Genomic DNA, 19,665 nt, shown 5'->3' with positions numbered 1-19,665 from the left:
CCTCTGCCTCACCACCTTTGCTTCTTCCCCCGGGGCTGAGCTCCGCCCCACCAACTGCCTCTTCACCTTGCTCTGCGGGCGCCGCACCCACCCTCCCCACACCCGTGTGAGCGCCCACCACACCGGGCACGTGGGCCGGGCAGGCTGGGGGCGGTGACGCCATCTCCTTTCCTTCCTTCCTTCCTCCTGCTGTGCAGCCAACACGGGGATTGTCAATCACACCCACTCCCGGATGGGCTCCATAATGAGCACGGGGATTGTCCAAGGTAATGGTGGGCGGGGGTCGCAGGGCCCCACGGGCGTATGTGTGCCTGGGTGCCCGCCTGCCCTCTCGCCTCTGCTCTTTCTCTCTGACTCTGCCATGGGTCCGGGCGGGCAAGGGGACGGAGGTGGCCCCTCAGTGCCCACCCCCTGCCCCACAGGGTCCTCCGGCGCCCAGGGCAGCAGTGGCGGCAGCTCCGGCGCCCACTACGCGGTCAACAGCCAGTTCACCATGGGCGGCCCCGCCATCTCCATGGCCTCACCCATGTCCATCCCGACCAACACCGTGCACTATGGGAGCTAGGCCCCTGCGGCGCGGAGCGGACTGACAGCACCAGGAAACCAAATGAAGGCCCTGCCCCACCCCTCCCCGGGCGGCTTGCACCCCTGTACTGGAGAGACCCTCACACCCGGCCACAGCCCTCTTTGCTATGGGAACTTGAACACTTTTTTACACGACGTTGCTGCCGCCGCCGCCCCTACCCCACTGCCCACCCACATCTTGGCCCCAAGCGCGTGTCGCTGCCATATTTTACACACGATCATGTCGTGGGAGCTCTGTGCCCCGCCTTGCCCACCCCACCCCCCCACCCCCCCCCCCCCGGCCCTCTCCACCCTGACCTGGGTTTGCCATCTTCTGTAACAGGCGTGTCCGGGCCTGACAGCTGCAGGCCTGGCAGGGAGGGAGAGGGGCAGTGGCCGCCCCGCCTGGTCCCTCGGGCCGGTCCCCTGCTTGTCTCCTGCAGGGAAGGCAGTCCTGGCCCCTTGCTGGAGGGGCCTCCCCTTCAACTACCAGGCCTTGGTCACCACAGGCGTGACGTGCTGCTTTTTTTAATTTTATTTTTTTATGAAAAGAACCAGTGTCAATCCACAGACCCTCTGAGAAATCAGGCCGGCCGGGCCGAGCCAGCAGCCCCTCTCCCCAGCTCAGAGGCTCAGTGGCGAGGGGCGGCCCTGCCGAGTCTTCAGGATGGGGTGGGGCCGGGCCTCCGGAGCCCAGGGAGCCCCTCGGCCCCCTCCCACCAAAGGGTTCACCTCACACTTGAATGTACAACCCACCCGGCTGTCGGGAAGGCCCTCCGTCCTCAGCCCCTGCCTCTTGCTGCTGTCCTACCCCTGAGCCCCTGTAGGCCCCGCCCCCACCTGCGCCCAGAGCTAGAGGGTGGCCTGGGGGCCTGGGCCTGCAGGGCAGGGTCAGCATCAGCCGCTTGGGGCAGACGCAGAAACCTCAAGGGTCTGTCGTGGAAGGCGTCCTCTTTCCTTGTAGCTAACGTTAGGCCTGTGCACCCCCTTCAGTATTGGTAGATGCTCCTCCCGTCCCTCCTACTCTGATGGCATTCTGGTCCCTCCCTAGCCTGGGAAGGGGCCTTGCAGGGACCTCTCCAAAAAAAAAAGAAAAGGAAAAAAATAAAAATAAAAAAAACCCACGTAAATATATGTTTCAGCACAGGCAGTTTTCTTCTAATTCTGCTCCTGTTTCTAACAACCCCAGACTTGGATGTGGCGGAGCTCAGGCTCAGCTCAAGGCCCTCTCTCTGGGCACCCCAGGAAGAGCAGGTGCAGCCCAGGCTGGGGTGGCCCCCAGGGGCAATGGCTGCCCTGGAAGCTCCCTGCTCTGCCCCTCTCCCGCCTTTATATAAATTCTCTGAATCACCTTTGCATAGAAAATAAAAGTGTTTGCTTTGTAAGAAAAGTCTGGAAAGTAGTGAAATGATCTCGAGGTTTCAGGGGAGCCTTCAGTCACCATCTCTTGGGCCTGAAAGAGAGAAACTGAGAAGTGGCCCTGTGGCTTCTAACCTTGGGGGGGGGGGCGGGGCAGTTGGCGCTGGAGACCCTGCCCCAGCTGGGGACAGAGCTGGGGACAGTTCCTCACCTGTAGGTTCAGCCTTCCTAGGCTGCCACGGACCTTGGCAGGGTGGGTGGCAACATTGTGGCTGGAGGCGGAGGGGTGGCTTGGTGGGGAGATGCCATGGGCTCTGGAGGCAGCGGCTGGAAGAAATAAAACTGATCCGAGAGCCCTGGGTCAGCATCGGAGCCGGCGAGCCAAGTACCCGGCACGGGCCCAGCCTGTGACCACCGCAGCCCAGTACCTTGCAGCCCATGGCCAGGAGGGCGTGGAGCAGTACCACCACAGACAGCAGCACCCCGGCTGCCAACCGGGAGTCCTCACGGACAACGGGCCAGAGGGTGAACACCAGGCCGGCGGCCGACAGGGCCAGGGCCAGGGCCCCGGAGAGCCACTGCAGCCATGGGACAGGGACGAGCCATAGGACCTGGGGGCGATATGGCAGCTGGCTCGCAGGTTGTCCCTGGGGCGCCCGGGGCCCACCCATCCCTGGGCCCCACTCACCACAGTGGGGATGAAGACAAAGAGGGAGTAGCCGTAGACGCACACGGTCTCCAGGAAGGTATAAAGCCCCATGCGCTCCCGGACACCCTTGCGCCACCGCAGGAAGCCCCACAGCGCCAGCGGCACCAGCCACGCGTAGCAGTAGATGGTGACGCTGGCCACGGTCACTGTGGGCCAGTCGGGTTATCACTCCCGGGCCCCATGGCACCCCCAGCCCTGCCAGCTCCCAGGCCTTGCCCACTTCACTTGCCTTTGTGGAACTGTGGGCTGTAGTGGATGGATGGGTCCCTCCTCTGGGCCAGCAGCAGGGTCAGGTTGCCAGTGATGGCTAAGACGAAGGCCAGTGTGGCACAGATCCAGAAGGGGCCTGTGGGTGGAGCACGGTCAGGGCCCCAGGATGGGAACTCCCAAGACTAGTGACCTGCCCCATCCGGTCCCAGCCTCTTTCCAAGCTCCAGGCTGCCTCCACCCCCACTGCTCCCTTGATATGGTGTCACACTAGTGACAGACTAGCAGCTGAATCCAGCCTTCATCCCTCATCTCCCTTGGCCTTTCAGTGCCCTTTGATGTAGCTGATCCCCCTCCATCTGGAAACACTCTCCATGTGGTTCCCAGGATTTTACACTCTCGCTTTCATCTCATCTCACTGGCAACTCCTCGGCCTCTGACTCCCTGAGCTCTTTAACAATGAGGGGCCCACCCGGGCCAGTTCTCAAACCTCCTCTGTGTTCATTCACTCCTTTTGTGAGCTCGTCCAACCTCAGGGCCTTCTGCCACCTCTGCCCACAACCCCCAGTGTCCCAAGTCTGGACCTCTGCCCTGAACCTGGGGCTCCTATTCAATGTTCCGTTTCACCTAGCATGCCCACTCTTTCCCTTAGAATCTACTCGTCTTTTACCATTGATAAATGGAATTCCCTCTTTCTGGGGAAATTGTTAGTCACTCAGTCATGTCCAACTCTGTGACCCCATGGACTGTAGCTGCCATACTTCTCTGTCCATGGAATTCTCCAGTGAGAATACTGAAGTGGGCTGCCATTCCCTTCTCCAGGGGCTTTTCCCAATCCAGGGATCGAACCCTGGTTTCCTGCATTGCAGGCAGTTTCTTTACCATCTGAGCCACCAGGGAAGTCCCTGCTTTCTCACAGTCCAGGCAAAAGCTGGGAAGCATCCTTGTCACCTCTCCTTCCACCCCATGTGAAGTGTGTCAGCACACCCTGTTGGCTCCATCTTTCACATTTGCCAACATCTAACCCCCACTCTCTACCCCCGCAGGCCAGGTCCAAGATCCCACACGCGACTCCTCCCTGGTCCTCCAGCTTCTGCCCTTGCCCCCGCCAGGTCCTGCAGTACCAAGGGCACTTAGCTAATATCTGGTCTCACCAACGCACAGGAGACCCATGTGATCTGACCAGTCACCTCTAGGGCCTGCTGGCAGCTCGTTCCAGTGCAGTCAGTGCTGCCCTGCAGTGCAAGCCTGTTTCCGCCACATGCCTCTTCTGTGATATTCTTCCTCCGAGTCTCACCACCCTTAATCCTGACACCAACAAGCCTCATTCCTTCACCCTCCTCAGAGGGGCCTTCCCTGAGCAACCCACACAGCACAGCAGCTCCCACCCTCTAAACCCTCGGCTTCTCTTCCCAGCCCCTCCGCCCTCTGCTGCCTCGCTTGGCCCTGTCTGCATGAACGGAGCATCCATTTCAGTTCCACCTGAGTGACTCTGCTTTGTGCTCAGCTGTGTACCAGCGCCTGGCCCTCTGTCAACACGTGTTGCATCAGTAACTGAACTGAACGCACAACCTCACTCACCATATAGGTCTGGCCGATTCCGCAGCTGGTGCCGTACAAAGCTGTGGCCGGGCCGGGGTAGCAGCGAGCCTTTGATCCGGTCCAGGACCTGGGGGGCAAGGCCAGGACCTAGGACAGAAGCCCTTCTGGGTCTCCTCACTACTCACAAAGGAAAGAGGGTCACCCTCCTTAGGGGCTCCTTCCCTGCTGACCTCCCGCCCCCTCTCTCCATGCTCTCATGCCTCTCCCGTGGCCTGGAGCCCCTGCCCTGGGCAGCCCTACTCAATACCCCAGTGTCCCCCTACTCAAGGACGCTTCGGGCCTGCCATGTTTTTCTTAGCTTCCCCCTCCTCTCTGCTTGGCTGCCCTGGACTACCCTGCTCTCCACCGCCTCCTGCCCCCAATAAGAACTGTCAACAAATCCTGGGTAATTTCCTTCCCCCAGCTCTGCCTACGTGTTCCCTACTCCACAACCCTGGCTTATTACCATCTCCCACTCTGGCCTCCAGTTTCATGTTACTCAGTCCTTTCCTGCTCTGAACCCTTCCGTGACTCCCTAGCACCTTTAGGATAAAACCCAAACTCCTTAGTATAGCTCATGAGACCCTTGGTGATCTGGTCTCTCTGCCTGGCCCCCACCTTGCTCTCCAGACTGAGTGAGAGGCAGCCTCCGCAGTAGTGGTTGCCTTGTCTCGCCTCTGGTCCGCTGCCTATGCTGTTCCCCGTGCCTGGAACGTACTTACGCTTCCCTCCACTCTAAGTCTACCTGCTTGTCTAAGTCTCAGCAAATCTGTCGCCTTCTCCAGGGGGCCTTTCCCTGTGCATCATGTCACATGTGTTCCCCGTGTTCCCAACAGTCCCACTCAGTCCCCATCCATGCAGTGCACACAGTCATGTCTACCAGCCTGGGTGGGAGCTGCTCTCCCAAGTGCCTATTGCCAGCAATGGCCCAGGGCCTGGTGCACAGTAAGTTCTCAGTGAATAGTGGCTGGACCCCATCCCACCAGCTTCCCTGGTCTGACCTGTGAGGTGTCCACATCAAAGAAACTCTGATAGTAGCCAAAAGTCCAGAAACCAGGCTGCTGCTTCTCCTCCTGTAGGAGCTGCACAGTGCAGACTTTCAGTGCTGGCGGTACAGGGGTGGGGGTGGAGGGGTGCGCCAGAGGGAGGGTAGGAGGGACAAGACGGAGGCAGGGCACAGGGACTTCTGGGACTCACCATGGTCTTGTCGCTCTCCTCAACCTCATCCTCAGCTCCATAACTGCCGCCTGAGTCCATTGCCACAGCCACGTGCCCCTTAGGGCTCAGCTGATCACTTCTGGTGGTGGTCTCATTCGGTGTCTGGGCCAGCAGATTAGTAGCTTCCTCGAACTCTGTAGAGAAGGAATATGGGACACAGGTGTATTTGGGAGTCGAGGCAATTTCGTTTCACCCACAGCTCGTCTGGGGAGACTGGCGTGCTGCAGTCCATGGGGTCGCAAAGAGTCAGGCATGACTTAGTGACTGAACAACATCTGGGAGCCAAGAGTAACCATCCCCACCAAGGTGTTACCCCCAGCCCAGAGTTTCCTCAACTGTGGTGAGTGGGAAGGACGCATGTTCTCTCCTTCCTAACATAGGACCACAATGAGGGCTGGCTCAGGGACGGGGCAGAGCCTCAGATTTGCGGTCTGAGTTTAAGGTGGGAGCGGTGCCAATGCAGGAAGGAGATGCAGGAGACCCGGGTTTGATACTTAGATTGGGAAGATCCCCTGGAGGAGGAAGTGTCAACCCACTCCAGTATTTTTGCCGGGAGAATCCCATGGACAGAGAAGCCTGGCTGGCTACAGTCCATAGGGTCGCAAAGAGTCGGACATGACTGAGAGACTAAGCACGCACGGGGTTCGTAAGGAATGGGTTTCATGTCTGGGTGGTTGTTCACAGCTGACTGGGGTTCGGGTTAGATCTGAGTTGGAAACTCGATGGGAGGTTTCGGCTAGTGGAAGGCACAGGATTCGGGCCGGGTCGCGGCTGCACTCACCATGGAAGGCCAGCTCGTCAGCCGCTGCCATGGTCTCTCAGGGTCGTCACCGCATTCCTCTGAGGATAGAGGCCAATCAGACTCTCTCTCGACACCAGTCGGCGCCCCTTCTGGACGCCAGCCTCAACCCCAAGCCCGACCTGGCGGCTACCGCACCCACCTGAACGTGAACTCGCCTCTCCTGCCCCACAGGTGTACCCACGCCCCCCTTACCTGAGGCGATCTCAGCCGGCGGGGCCCGAGCTCTCTGCGCCTGCGCGACCCGCCTACCCGCCGCAGATGACCCCACTCAGATCTGACAGCAACATCCGGCGTCGGTCCGTCTGCTCTCCTTTTCCGATGGGAACGACTTCCGGTACTGTTGACGCTTGCGCAGAAGAGATTCCCCGGGCCTTCTGTTCTGTATGCTTGGTGTTTCTCTTCGGAGAGCGGGCGCCCAGCCGGAAGACAATGGCGGCTGCCGCTGTGAAGAGATTTTGGTCCCGAAGCCGTAGAGAGGCGGGTGACGCTGCAGCCGCAAAGCCCGGCGTGTGGGCGCGGTTGGGTGAGTAGCGGCGAGCGGCGAGAGGCGGCGGGGTGGGTGGTGCCAGCGGCCGGGCGGCTCTCAATGCTCTTTTTTCCCCTCAGGCGCTTGGGCCCGCTCTCTGCTCCAAGATTACGCCGAGGCCTGCAAGGACGCGGCGGCGGCGGCGCGGGCCCGGCCCGGGAGGGCGGCCGTGTACTTGGGGCTGCTGGGTGGCGCGGCGGCCTGTTGCTCCCTGGCACCGAGCGAGGCAGCCTTCGAGGAGGCGCTGCTCGACGCGTCGGGGACCCTCCTGCTGCTGGCGCCCGCCACTCGCAACCGCGACTCGGAGGCGTTCGTGCAGCGGCTGCTCTGGCTGCGGGGTCGCGGTTGCCTGCGCCACGTGAGCCTGGGCCTCTGCTCGCTGGTGTACGAGGCGCCCTTCGACGCCCAGGCCAGCCTCTACCAGGCTCGCTGTCGCTACCTGCAGCCCCGCTGGACCGACTTCCCGCACCGGATTCTGGATGTGGGCTTCGTGGGCCGCTGGTGGGTGCTGGGGGCCCGGATGCGCGACTGCGACATCAACGACGACGAGTTCCTGCACCTGCCGGCGCACCTGCGCGTCGTCGGGCCCCACCAGCTGCACTCGGAGGCCAATGAGCGGCTCTTCGACGAGAAATACAAGCCCGTGGTGCTCACCGACGACCAGGTGGACCAGGCGCTGTGGGAGGACCAGGTTTTGCAGAAGGAGAAGAAGGACCAGCTCGCCATGAGCCAGGCTGACTCTCTGCTGCCTTCGGAGGTCGCGAGGTGAAACTCAGACCCCCCGGATCCCGACCGGGCTCCCGGCCACCGCAGAATGCTGGCCCGGGAATGTGCAGTTGGTGCGTGTGATCCTCAAACGCAGAGTAGTGGAAGTAAATTATTAGCAGCGTTCTCTCTCTGGGTTTTCACAAAACCGGGGGCCTCCTCTCACCTGTTATCCGTGAGCAGACGGCTCATTGAGAGCCTCCTTGGTCTAGGAGTTGGGGAGAGCAGAGAGACGTGCCATGTCGTGTTTATCATTGCCAGAGTTGGTAAGGAACTTTAGACGGAAATAAGTCTTTTTCACGGGGCTTCACGGTTCTCCTGACTAGGGTAACTTGCAGATTATCGTTTTAAAATTTGAACTAAAATGTTTATTCTCTGTTTGCGTGAGTGACACGTAGTTTTAAATTAAGTTTTAAGTAATTGTAGTCTCAGAGGAAATTGGAACAATAGAGATATTTTGTGTAAAGGTTCACCAGCTTCCCTCAATTGATAACATTTCACACTGTCCTTATTGTTCCGTTGCTAACTCGAGTGGGACTCTTGTGACTCCTTGGATTGGAGCCCACAAGCCTCCTCTGTCTGTGGGATTTCTCAGACAAGAATACTGGAGTGGGTTGCCATTTCCTTTCAGTAACCTTGAAAATACAGAATAATTTGGAAAGGAGTATGTTAACGTCTATAGCTGGGTTGAAATCATACTTTTAAAACTAATGATTCGAGAGTGAGACTGCCTCTGTCACTGATGGGGCCTATGACTAGTTAATCAGGAGATGAAACAACCATCTTTGTTGTTACGTTGTGTTTATCTGTTTTGCTGTTACATTTTGGTACTTGGACCTTCCTATCATACTGTAGGGTGCATTGGACACATGGTAATATTTATATCCTTATTTGGGGGCAGAGGAGCGTCTTTAAGCCAGCATGTCCATTTTACAAAGGAAAAATTTTGTTATTTTTCCAGAGCTGTGGCAGACTTCATGATTGAAACTAAATCCTAACCCTGTGACTTAATCTTCAAACTCATGGTATTATCTTTGACCCTAATAACGTGCTACCAGAAACTACTGAATACTGTTACCACTAGCCGTAAATAAAACCTAAATACAGAAATAAGTGAATATAAACAAAAAGCAATGAAAGCAAAAGAGAAATGATATTTTAAATTGTAATCCTATACCATTACGTACTGAAGGCTCTGGACCTGAATCCTGTTGTCTTTGTTCAAGAGAGGTTTGAGATGCACTGGTACCAAAATGAGACTTGCTCTTTACCATGATCAGGAAGTATTTAGAAAAAAGAGACAGACTTTCCTGGTGGTCCAGTGGTCAAGACTCCAAGTTTCCAATGCAGGGGGCACAGGTTCCATCCCTGGTCAGGGAACTAAGATCCCATGTACCTCAAGGCATGGCCAAAATTATAAAAAATTTTAAAAAGTATCAAGAGGATTGCTCATCGTCATTGAGATGGTTATTAAATGACACTCAAAGCCAGGGAGTCCTACCACATTTGCTCCCTGCTTCAGTAGCTCTGGTGTCCTGAGTTTGGTAAGAGGCATATGGATTAGAGAGGTTAGATTTGACAGGGGCCTGAATGTTCTTCATGCTCAGCACCTTAGAGTATACACAGACCTCCAGAGGATGGTCCAGCTTAACCTTCATTAACTGTTCAGTGTTAAGCTTCCAGTATCCCTCAGTGCTCAGCCCAGCGTGGGCCCCAGCAAATGTTTATACTAGACATGCCCATAATAGGTGGGAGTTGGTGTGATCCTACTAGGGAGGGGAAAACAGACCGGGGACTTGGCTCCCCATCCTTTGGCCAGTCCAGAGTAAGAGACCTTCAGATCTCAACCCTGCTCAGGGCCTAAATAGCAAAGTAGACATAGTGTCTCCATTTGCATAAGGGCAGTAGAATCTGAGGAAGAAGAAGTGGGTTTTGAGGGAATTCCTGTCGATCCAATGGTTAGGACTCAGCTTCCACTGCAGGGGGCATAGGTTCAGTCCCTGCTCAGGGAACTAAAATCTTAAAAGCCACACAGTGCAGCCAAAAAAAAAAAAGGTTTGAATCTCAGCTTTTACACCTAACCAGCTGTGTGATTGACTTGGGCCATAGCAATTAGGCAAAAGTAAGAGTTAATCTAAGTTGGAAAGAAAGAAGTACGTATTTACAGGTGACATGATGATGTATATAGAAAAGCTACCAAATAAACTGTTTGAATAAATTCATTAAAGTTGCAGGATATGGAAAGATGTGTCTTGGAGAAATTAAGAAAACCATCCTATTTACCATCGCAGCAAAAAGAATAAAATACCTAGGAATGCATTCAACCGAGGAGGTGAAAGACCTGTATAAGACGTTGAAGGAAGAAATTTTTTCTTTTTTTGGCTGTGCCGGGTCTTCACGGTGGCTTGTGGGCTTCTCTAGTTGTGGGCTCCAGAGTGCATCGGCTCAAAAATTGCAGGTTGAGGGCTTAGTTGCCCCAGGCATGTGGAATCTTAGTTCCTTGATGAGGGATCCAGTCTGCATTCCCTGCAACTAAAGAACCTCTAGATCAAGGTGAAAGAGGAGAGTGAAAAAGTTGGCTTAAAAGTCAACATTCAGAAAACTAAGATCATGGCATCCGGTAATAGATGGGGAAACAGTGGAAACAGAGACTATTTTGGGGGACTCCAGAATCGCTGCAGATGGTGACTGCAGCCATGAAATTAAAAGATGCTTGCTCCTTGGAAGAAAAGCTATGACAAACTTAGACAGCATATTAAAAAGCAGAGACAGGGTACTTCCCTGGTGGTGCAGTGGTTAAGAATCCACCTTCTAATGCTGGGGACACAGGTTCAATCCCTGGTGGGGTAAACTAAGATCCCACATGCTATGCGGCAACTGAGCCCTCATGCACTAGAGCCTGTGCTCAGCAATGAGAAGCCTGAATGCCACAACTGCAGAAAGTTTGCGCACAGCAACGAAGACCCAGTACAGTCAAAATAATAAATTTAAAAGTTAAAAAATAAAAAGAGACATTATTTGCCCACAGAGGTCAGTCTTGTCAAAGCTATGGTTTTTCTTGTGATCATGTATAGATGTGAGAGTTGTACTATAAAGAAAGCTGAGCACCTTGATTCTTCTGAACTGTGGTGTTGGAGAAGACTCTTGAGAGTCCCTTGGACTGCCAGATCAAACCAGTCCATCCTAAAGGAAATCAGTCCTGAATATTCATTGGAAGGACTGATGCTGAAACTGAAACTCCAATACTTTGGCCACCTGATGTGAAAAACAGACTCATTGGAAAAGCCCTTGATGCCGGGAAAGATTGAAGGCAAGAGGAGAAGGAGACGACAGAGGATGAGATGGTTGGATGGCATCACCGAGTCGATGGACATGAGTTTGAGTAAGCTCCCGGAGTTGGTGATGGACAGGGAGGCCTGGCATGCTGCCGTCCATGGGGTCGCAGAGTCAGACACAACTGAGCGACTGAACTGAATATAAATTGGCCACAGATATACATGTGTCGCCTCCATCCTGAACCCCCCCTCCACCTCCCTCCCCACCGTATCCCTCCAGGTTGTCACAGAGCACTGGCTTTGGGTGCCCTGCATCATATATCAAGCTTGCACTGGTTATCTGTTTTACATATGGTAATGTGTATGTTTCAGTGCTGTTCTCTCAAATTATCACCCTCTCCTCCCACTGAGTCCAAAAGTCTTTATGTGAAGACGGATTCTTAACCCCTGGGCCACCAGGGAAGTCCCGGAGAAAACAAATTGAAGATACAAATAAATGGAAAGATAGTCCATGCTCATGGATTGGAAGTGTAACTGAGCAGGACCCTACAGGGCCTTCCTGGGACAGACCCCACCATGTCCTTTGCCTGCCTTGTCTGTAGAAAAACTTTAGCCTCCTTGGCTTTCCCCAAGTTTCAAAGAATAAATTCTATTAGAAGTGCAGAAATACAGAAACACAGGGAAAGAGTCAAGCAAGACAAAACAATAGTTTCACCATTAAAGTCAAGGACCTTTAGTTCCTCCTCAAGGGCTATAGATAATATTCTGAGGCATGTCCTTTGAGCTGTTTTGCAGATACTGAAATGCGCACCAGGGGGAAGAAGTTAACAAGAAGGTTGATGATGTTGACTCCCCATTAATCAGTCAGAAGAATGTTCAATACATCTGACCTTTAAAAATCTTTCCCTGAAAGCCTTCTTGGTGTTTAGGCCTTCTAAACTTTAGCTGCCTGGGGGAATCCCCTGGCGGTCTGGTGGTTAGGACTCCAAGCTTCCGTTGCAGGAGGCCGGGGTTCAATCCCTAGTCAGGGAACTGAGATCCTGCAAGGGGCACAGCAGTATGGCCAAACAAATAAGTAAATAATAGAATAAGATAAACATCTGGCTTCCTGAACTCCTTGCTTGGGGCCCTGCAGTAATCTCTGTGCTTCCCTTTGCCGCAAAGGTGCATCAGTAGGTTGGCTATACGTGTGGGCAGGTGACGCTGTGTTTGGTTCAGCAACAGAAGAATTAGTATTGTTAAAACTAATCCCTACTGAAATTTGACTGACATTCTTCACAGAACCAGAACAAACAATCCTGACGCTTGTATGGAACCACATAAGATCCCAAATAGCCAAAGTAATTTTGAGAAAGAACAAAGCTGAATTTATCATACTGCATTTTTAACCTGGATTTAATACTGCATACTACAAAGCTATTGTAATCAAAACAGTACAGAAACAGATCAATGGAACAGAATACAGAGCCCAGAAATAAACCCACAGATTTATTTACAAATGCTCCTTTGTTGTCAGTTAATTTACCACAAAGGAGCCAAGAAAATACAATAGGGAAGGACAGTCTCATCAATAAATGGTGTTGGGAAAACTGGACCACTATCTTACACCATCCACAAAAATTAACTCAAAATGGATTAAAGACTGAAACATAAGTCCTGAAACCATAAAACTAGAAGAGAACATAGGCAATAGCTAGCTCTTTAGCATTAGTCTTGGGGATAATATTTTTAAATTGTCACTAAACAAAGGCAACAAAAAATAAACAAGTGGGACTACATCAAACTAAAAACTTGAGCTCAGAAAAGGAAAACATCAATAAAATGAAAGACAGTCTATGAAATAAGAGAAAATATTTGCTAATGATGTGTCTGCTGAGGAATTAATGGTGGCTCAGATGGTCAAGAGTCCACCTGCAATGCTAAGAGACCCAGGTTCGATATCTGGGTCAGGAAGACGCCCTGGAGAAGGAAATGGCACCCTGCTCCAGTATTCTTGCCTGGAGAATCCCATGGACAGAGGAACCTGGTGGTCTACAGTCCATGGGGTCAAAGAGTTGGACACGACTGAGCGACTAACACTTTCACTTTAAACTGCATGAAGAACTCATATAACTCAATACTAAAAACGAATCTCGTTAAAAAATGGGCGGAAAATCTGAAAGTTTTTCCTTAGACATACAGTACCTGGTACATGAAACAATAGGTACATGAAAAGGTGTATGCTAATCAGGGACATGGTATTCTAAACCCCAAAGAGATAACACCTCACACCTATAGAATGGCTCCGATCCAAAAGAAATAGCAGGTGTTGTCCAGAATGTGGAGAAAAGGGAATTCTTAAGGCACTGTTGGTGGGAGTGTAAATTGGTGTAGTCACTAAGGAAAACAGTATGAAGTTTAAGAAATTAGAAATAGAACTACCATATGATCCAGAAATTTCACTTCTGGGTATTTACAGACAGAAAAGGAAAACAATTGAAAAGATATATGTGCCCTTATGTTCAAGGTAATATTATTTAAAATAGCCAATATATGGAAGCAACCTAAGAGCCCATCCATAGAAGAATAGATAAAGATGATGTGCCATGTATTACATTATATATATATGTATATATAGGAATGTTAGCTGTTAAAAAAGGAATTCTTGTCATTTGCAACAACATGGATGAACCTCAAAGGTATTATGCTAAGTGAAATGTCAGGAAAGAGGCAAATATATAATCTCACTTAAATGTGGAATCTTTAAAAATAAAGGAAAAAGTATCTAGCTCATTGGTACAGAGAACAGGTTAGCGGTTGCTAGGGGCAAGGGGTTAGGGGTTGCACAAACATGAGTGAAGTGGGCTAAACTGTACAATCTTCATGTTATAAAAGCAGTCATGGAGGCTTCCCTGGTGGTCCAGTGGTTCAGAATCCGCCTGCAATGCAGGAAACACAGGAGATTTGGATTCCATCCCTGGGTGAGATGATCCCCTGGAGGAGGAAATGGCAACCCACTCCAGTATTACTGCGTGAAAATCCCAAGGATAGAGCAGCCTGGCGGGAATTGTCCAAAGGGTCACAAAGGGTCAGACATGACTGAGTGGCTAATCACGTATTGGGAAGATTCCACATGACCCAGGGCATTAAGCCCATACACCACTACTACTGACCCCACATGCAGCACCTACTGAAGCCCACCCTGGGGCCAGTTCTCCACAAGAGAAACCAACCCAATGAGAGGCCTGTGCTCTGCAATTAGAGTAGCCCCTGCTTGCTACAAATAAAAGCCCTTGCAACAGCAAGGACTCAGCACAGCTAAAAATAAATAAAATTTTTTAAGCTGTCATGGGAATGTAATGTACGGCATGGTGACTAATAATGAAGAAGTATTTAGATTTCAGCTTTTACACTCAGGGGATCTGGGACTGACCTGAAGTAGGTGAAATGCCTTCTCCACCCCTCAGATTCTTTTTCTGTAAACCTACTCGAGGTTGTTAGCAACATCAGAAAGCCCTTGGTGCCTAGCAGGCCACTCCTGTACACAGTGGGGCTCAGTGTGGAGGAGGAGGCTCTGAACCCACCCTCTGTCTGCCCAGGCCAGGAAGAGACCACAGCTCCCAGTATTACCTGCAGCCCCCCACACAGGGCTGCCCGGGGAGGTGCCTGGTTAGTGGAGGCCCACAGAGCCTGGGCTTCCCTGGTGGCTCAGAAGGTAAGGAATCTTCCTGCAATGCAGGAGACCCAGGTCCATCACTGGGATGGAAAGATTCCCTGGAGGAGGGCATGGCAACCCGTAGTCTTCTTGCCTGGAGAATCTCACGGACAGAAGAGCCTGGCCAGTTACAGTCTACAGGACTGCAAAGAGTTGGACACGACTGAAGTGACTTGGCATGTACAGAGCCTCGAGCCTGTGTGTTCTTGTCTCTAGGAGCCAAGGAAACACTTGACTGATACAGGAACATTTTCTAGTCCTCTCTTTTCTTAAGATTTATTAATTTTTAAAAAGTATTTCAAAATATATTTATTTAGCTGCACTGGGTCTTGGCTGCGACATGTGGGATCTAATTCCCTGACCAGGGACAGAACCCAGGAACTCCGCACTGGGAGCTTGGAGTTCCAGCCTGTGGACCACTAGGTATGTGTGTGCTGAATCGTGCCTGACTGTTTGCGATCACATGGTCTGTAGCCTGCCAGGCTCCTCTGTCCATGTAATTTTCCAGGCAAGAATACTGGAGTGGGTTGCCATTTCTTCCTCCAGGAGATCTTCCCAACCCAGTGATTGAACCTGTGTCTCTTATGTCTCCTGCATTGGGAGGGGGATTCTTTACCATTATGCCACTTGGGAAGCCCACAGACCACAAGGGAAGTCTCTTAAAATTTTTCTGGATGCGGGCCCTTGTAAAAGTCTTTATTGAATTTGTTACATTATTGCTTCTGTTTTATGTTTTGTTTTTTCCCCTGGAGAGGCATGTGAAATCTTAGCTCCTCTACTACGCGAGCACAAGGTGGCGCTGGCGAGCTGTAGGCGGCGGATCCGCTGTGCCTCGCGTAGGCCACCTCCTCAAGGCTCCAGGTCCCAGGTCCTGTCTTCTGGGGTCCCACAAGTGCGCTGGGTGCCCTCAAGTGCAGGCCCTCGGGTGATCATGGTGATAGGCAGGATCTCCCACACACCAGATCCCCAAGTTCAGTTCAGTCGCTCAGTCGTGTCCGACTCTTTGCGACCCCATGAATCACAGCACGCCAGGCCTCCCTGTCCATCACCAGCTCCCGGAGTTCACTCAAACTCGTCCATCGAGTTGGTGATGCCATCCAGCCATCTAATTCTCTGTCGTCCCCGTCTCCTCCCACCCCCAATCCCTCCCAGCATCAGACTTTTCCAGTGAGTCAACTCGTCGCATGAGGTGGCCAAGATTGCAGCCAGGAAATTAAAAGACGCTTACTCCTTGGAAGCAAAGTTATGACCAACCTAGATAGCATATTAAAAAGCAGAGACATTACTTTGCCAACCAAAGTCCGTCTAGTCAAAGCTATGGTTTTTCCCGTGGTCATGTATGGATGTGAGAGTTGGACTGTGAAGAAAGCTGATTGCCAAAGAATTGATGCTTTTGAACTGTGGTTCTGGAGAAGACTCTTGAGAGTCCCTTGGACTGCAAGGAGATCCAACCAGTCCATTCTAAAGGAGATCAACCCTGAGTGCATTGGAAGGACTGATGCTAAAGCTGAAACCAGATCCCCAAGGATCCCTCCAAAAAGCTTGGACATCTGGTGGCCATCACACACACCAGGAGAACCTGGGGTTCAGAATGTCACTGCCCACTGTCCCCACAAGGGCATCTCTTCTTTAAGCACCAAAACCTGGGGACAGCCCAGCTAGGGGCCTTTTCTTTCTCATCTGTGCCCTGGCTCCCACACCTCCCTCAGGTCTTGTCCTGTGATGAGTTTCCGCTTCCTGGAGCCCTGGCCCCCACCTGTCCACCTCCTCACCTGCCTCACATTTTCCAAAGTTCTGGCAATGGGGCCTCACGGCTTTCCCTGTATTTTCTTTTACGTGGATTTTTTTCCCTTGGAGCTAGCCCAAGTCTGCCAGGGCAGGGCTTCTTTCTGTCTGACCATCACCCTGTGCCTGGAACAACCCCTGGCACCAGCAGGTGCTCAGCGAACACTTCCCAAATGCACCAACATGCCCAGGGGTGGGAGTGGGGGGGCCTGGAGCCGGTTGTCGGCTGTTAATCCTGTCCAGGCGCACTGCTGTGCCTGCTGCTGTGGCAAGACCTATTCTCCAGAGGGCGCTGATAGCCTTGGGCCCACAGTGCCTCCAGTTTCAGTTCTTTGCCTCCCCAGCAGCTTCTAATTCAGGTACGTACTCGGGGGAACTTTCTCAACTGTCAGCCCTGCCTTTGGGGGGCTGGCTCCTCTCATTAAGTGTAGCTGGAGGTAGGAGCCCGCTGTGAGGGCTCTGGGCTAGAGGTGCTGCAGGTGAGTGGCTGGGTCACCATTCATTTTTCCCCTCATTTTCTTGAAAAATTTTTGAGTTCTGCCCCTAGGCCACAGAAGCGGAGCCCAGAACAAAGGTCACCTCCGAAACTAACTGAGCCCCTTTGTAACCCTCGCCAAAAGACCCTGATCATCACTAACAAGCTTCCTGACTCCCAGTTAGACAAAGATGCCCACTCTAGTAAACACCCTACAGCGCCCCAACCAATCACCTAATGCCAACCTTCCATAGCAATTTTGTCTTGAGGCTATAAAAAGTTCATGTTAACTCATGAAAACTATCGACTCTCCCTGCTCTGTCAGGAGTTTGGCCTGCTGCGCTCTGGGTGCCCTCTTCATCTCTGCTCTTTGTTCTTAGTAAACACCCTCCCTTATGAAATGCTCTGTGCCTGGAAACTTTTCCAACCCACGCTCAGACGGCTTCAGTGTATTTATGTGTGTATTTGGCTGCGTTGAGTCTCAGTTGTGGCATGTTGCATCTTTATTGCATTATGTTGGATCTTTCCTCGTGGCTTATCGGCTCAGTAGTTATGGCGTGGGGCTTAGTTTCTCCACAGCAAACCCCTGTCCCCTGCGTTGCAAGGCAGATTCTTTTTTTTGTGTGTGTGCTTAATGCTTTCTTTTTTCTTTTTTTTACATTTTTTTTTTTTATTGGAGGCTGGACAGGGAGGCCTGGCATGCTGTGATTCATGGGGTCGCAAAGAGTCGGGCACGACTGAGCGACTGAACTGAACTGAATTATTTTACAACATTATATTGGTTGGTTTTGCCATGCATTGACATGAATCCGCCCCGGGTGTATATGAGTTCCCCTTTCTGAACCCCCCTCCCACCTCCCTCCTCTCCTTATCCTCCCTCTGGGTCATCCCCACACACCAGCACCGAGCATCCTGTATCATGCATTGACCCTGAACTGGCGATTCGTTTCACATATGATGATATACATGTTTCAATGCCATTCTCCCAAATCATCCCACCCTCACCCTCTCCCACAGAGTCCCAAAGACTGTTCTATACATCTGTGTCTCTTTTGCTATCTCGTATACAGGGTTATCATTTCCATCTTTCTAAATTCCATATGTATGCGTTAGTAGCAAGGCAGATTCTTAACCACTAGACCACCAGGAGTCCCTGGGCCACCATTCTTGCTGCTATTTCCTGGTTCAGAAGACAGGCCTGGCCTGGGCAACCTGGCCCCAGGAGCTCAGCGGGCATGCGAGTGGGGTTTTCCTTGGTGAGTGGGACAGGAAACCACTGCAGTGCCTGGTGCTGGGGTCCCCTGAGGAGTGATGACGGAGGATACGCTCGTGGCAGTGGGCACCATGGCATGAGGAAGAGCGCCCTGATCATCCAGCTCATTGAGGACCACCCCGTGGAGGACCACCCCACCATGGAGGTGAGCCAACTCTTGTCCACAGCCTGGCTCCTGACAGGGGCTTGTCCTCCACCTGCTCTGCAGGAGGGGTCCCCTTGTCCTAGGTCCTGGGAGCACAAGAGGAGCGAGGGAGGGTCCCCTCTCAGGAAGGCCGGCTGTCTCTAAGTTCCTACTGAAAGCAAGTGGTCACTGATGGGGAGACCTGCCTACTGGACACAGTAGGCCAGGAGAGTCAGTGTCATGGAGACCAGTACATGAGCACCAGGGAGGGCTTTCCTCTGGGTGTTTGCGCCAGCAATACCGAGTCCTTCAAGGGCAGCCACCAGCCCTGGTGAGCTGACCACTGGCCCTCAGGGGCTTCCTGTCCTCTCTCTGTGGCCCCAAGTGCAGCCCAGCCCGCAGCCTGCCCACTGGATCATGCCTTCCCCCTTGTAGAGAGCAGATCAACTGGGTGAAGGACTCACATGACATACCTGTGGTGCTGGTGGGAGCAAGTGTGATCTGGCCACGGTACCGTGGAGTCTCAGCAGGCCAGAACCTCACCCAAAACTGCAGCGTCCCCTGCAGTGATGCACTGGCCCAGATACACCAGGTGGAAGCCCCCCTCCCTGTCCCCCATCCAGCCAGGGCCCTGTACCACCCCCACTGCCTGGGAGCAGCACTCACTGCCCCTTCTCCATCCAGGGCGGCTGCTCTACCTCTGGCTCCAGCTAAGGGACCCCCGGAACCCACTGTGATTCCCGTGACCCAGCAGCCTCTCAAGCTGTGAGTCTCCCCAGGAGGCAGGGGCAGCGAGGGAGGCCAGGACCCGGGTCTGGGCTGACACGGCTCCTGGGGGAGGTGGAGGTCCCCAGAGAGAACTGCTCTGAGCCAAGTGGGAGCGGTGACCCTTTGGCCCTGGGCCATGGGCCCCCAGAGTGCCCCAAGGTCCCGGTCAGCCCTGACCCCTCAGTGGGCAGTGGGAGGGCTGCTGAGGACACGTATTCCAGTAGGGCGCCCCTGGAGCCTGACAAGCAGGACCCAGCTCCCCATTTGTGGGGTGAATGGGGAAGGGTCTGGGATTCTGCTCGAGGCGGGGGCAGTGTTCCCCCTGAGCCGGTGCCCTCTTCCTTCCACACACTGGTGCATGAGATCCAGCAGCACGCCCACCCGAGGAGGGGGCCCCAGGCTGCCTGAGCTCAGGTGCTACTCCCCTGACAGGTGTGGAGGGGCACAGAGGTTTCCAGTGTGATGTGGGAGGGGGTGCACGAGGTGGGTGTGGGGAGGAGGAGGCAGGGAAGAAAGGAAGTGCCACTGCAGGCTGGCCGG

General features: G+C 53.1%; 3 protein-coding genes across 7 annotated transcripts in view; 2 read left to right on the top strand and 1 right to left on the bottom strand.

Moving 5' to 3' along the window:
- The window catches only part of CARM1 (coactivator associated arginine methyltransferase 1), a 44,037-nt gene extending 42,083 nt beyond the window's left edge, over positions 1 to 1,954 (top strand). Inside the window, exons 15-16 of one of the 3 annotated variants that reach the window (XM_055428882.2) lie at positions 198 to 266; positions 423 to 1,954. In XM_055428882.2, the coding sequence (XP_055284857.1) occupies positions 198 to 266; positions 423 to 565 (212 nt within the window). In that variant the 3' untranslated portion in view covers positions 566 to 1,954. Of the gene's footprint in view, positions 1 to 197 lie in introns of all 3 variants that reach the window. The other 2 variants (XM_055428881.2, XM_055428883.2) reach the window with 2 other exon arrangements.
- Positions 1,082 to 6,737, bottom strand: YIPF2 (Yip1 domain family member 2). 3 transcript variants are annotated; one of them, XM_055428884.2, is made up of 10 exons: positions 6,633 to 6,737; positions 6,420 to 6,478; positions 5,618 to 5,772; positions 5,422 to 5,502; positions 4,421 to 4,508; positions 2,862 to 2,978; positions 2,612 to 2,778; positions 2,352 to 2,534; positions 2,135 to 2,265; positions 1,082 to 2,017 (listed from the first exon to the last, which is right to left on the bottom strand). In XM_055428884.2, exons 2-9 carry the CDS (start codon positions 6,448 to 6,450, stop codon positions 2,152 to 2,154), a joined length of 936 nt encoding a protein of 311 aa, XP_055284859.1. In that variant the 5' UTR covers positions 6,451 to 6,478; positions 6,633 to 6,737; the 3' UTR covers positions 1,082 to 2,017; positions 2,135 to 2,151. The 3 variants fall into 3 exon arrangements, with proteins under 3 accessions (XP_055284859.1, XP_055284860.1, XP_055284861.1); XM_055428885.2 differs by having other exon boundaries at positions 6,580 to 6,642; XM_055428886.2 differs by lacking the exon at positions 5,422 to 5,502.
- A 72-nt stretch (positions 6,738 to 6,809) lies between these two features.
- TIMM29 (translocase of inner mitochondrial membrane 29) lies at positions 6,810 to 10,844 on the top strand. The gene is made up of 2 exons (XM_055428887.2): positions 6,810 to 6,963; positions 7,047 to 10,844. Exons 1-2 carry the CDS (start codon positions 6,870 to 6,872, stop codon positions 7,733 to 7,735), a joined length of 783 nt encoding a protein of 260 aa, XP_055284862.1. The 5' UTR covers positions 6,810 to 6,869; the 3' UTR covers positions 7,736 to 10,844.
- Positions 10,845 to 19,665: the final 8,821 nt, after the last annotated feature.

The sequence above is a fragment of the Moschus berezovskii genome, chromosome 8, assembly GCF_049115385.1.
Source record: "Moschus berezovskii isolate FMDL1 chromosome 8, NW_MosBer_1.0, whole genome shotgun sequence".
NCBI lineage: Eukaryota > Metazoa > Chordata > Mammalia > Artiodactyla > Moschidae > Moschus > Moschus berezovskii.
This window is presented reverse-complemented; position numbering and strand designations above follow the sequence as displayed.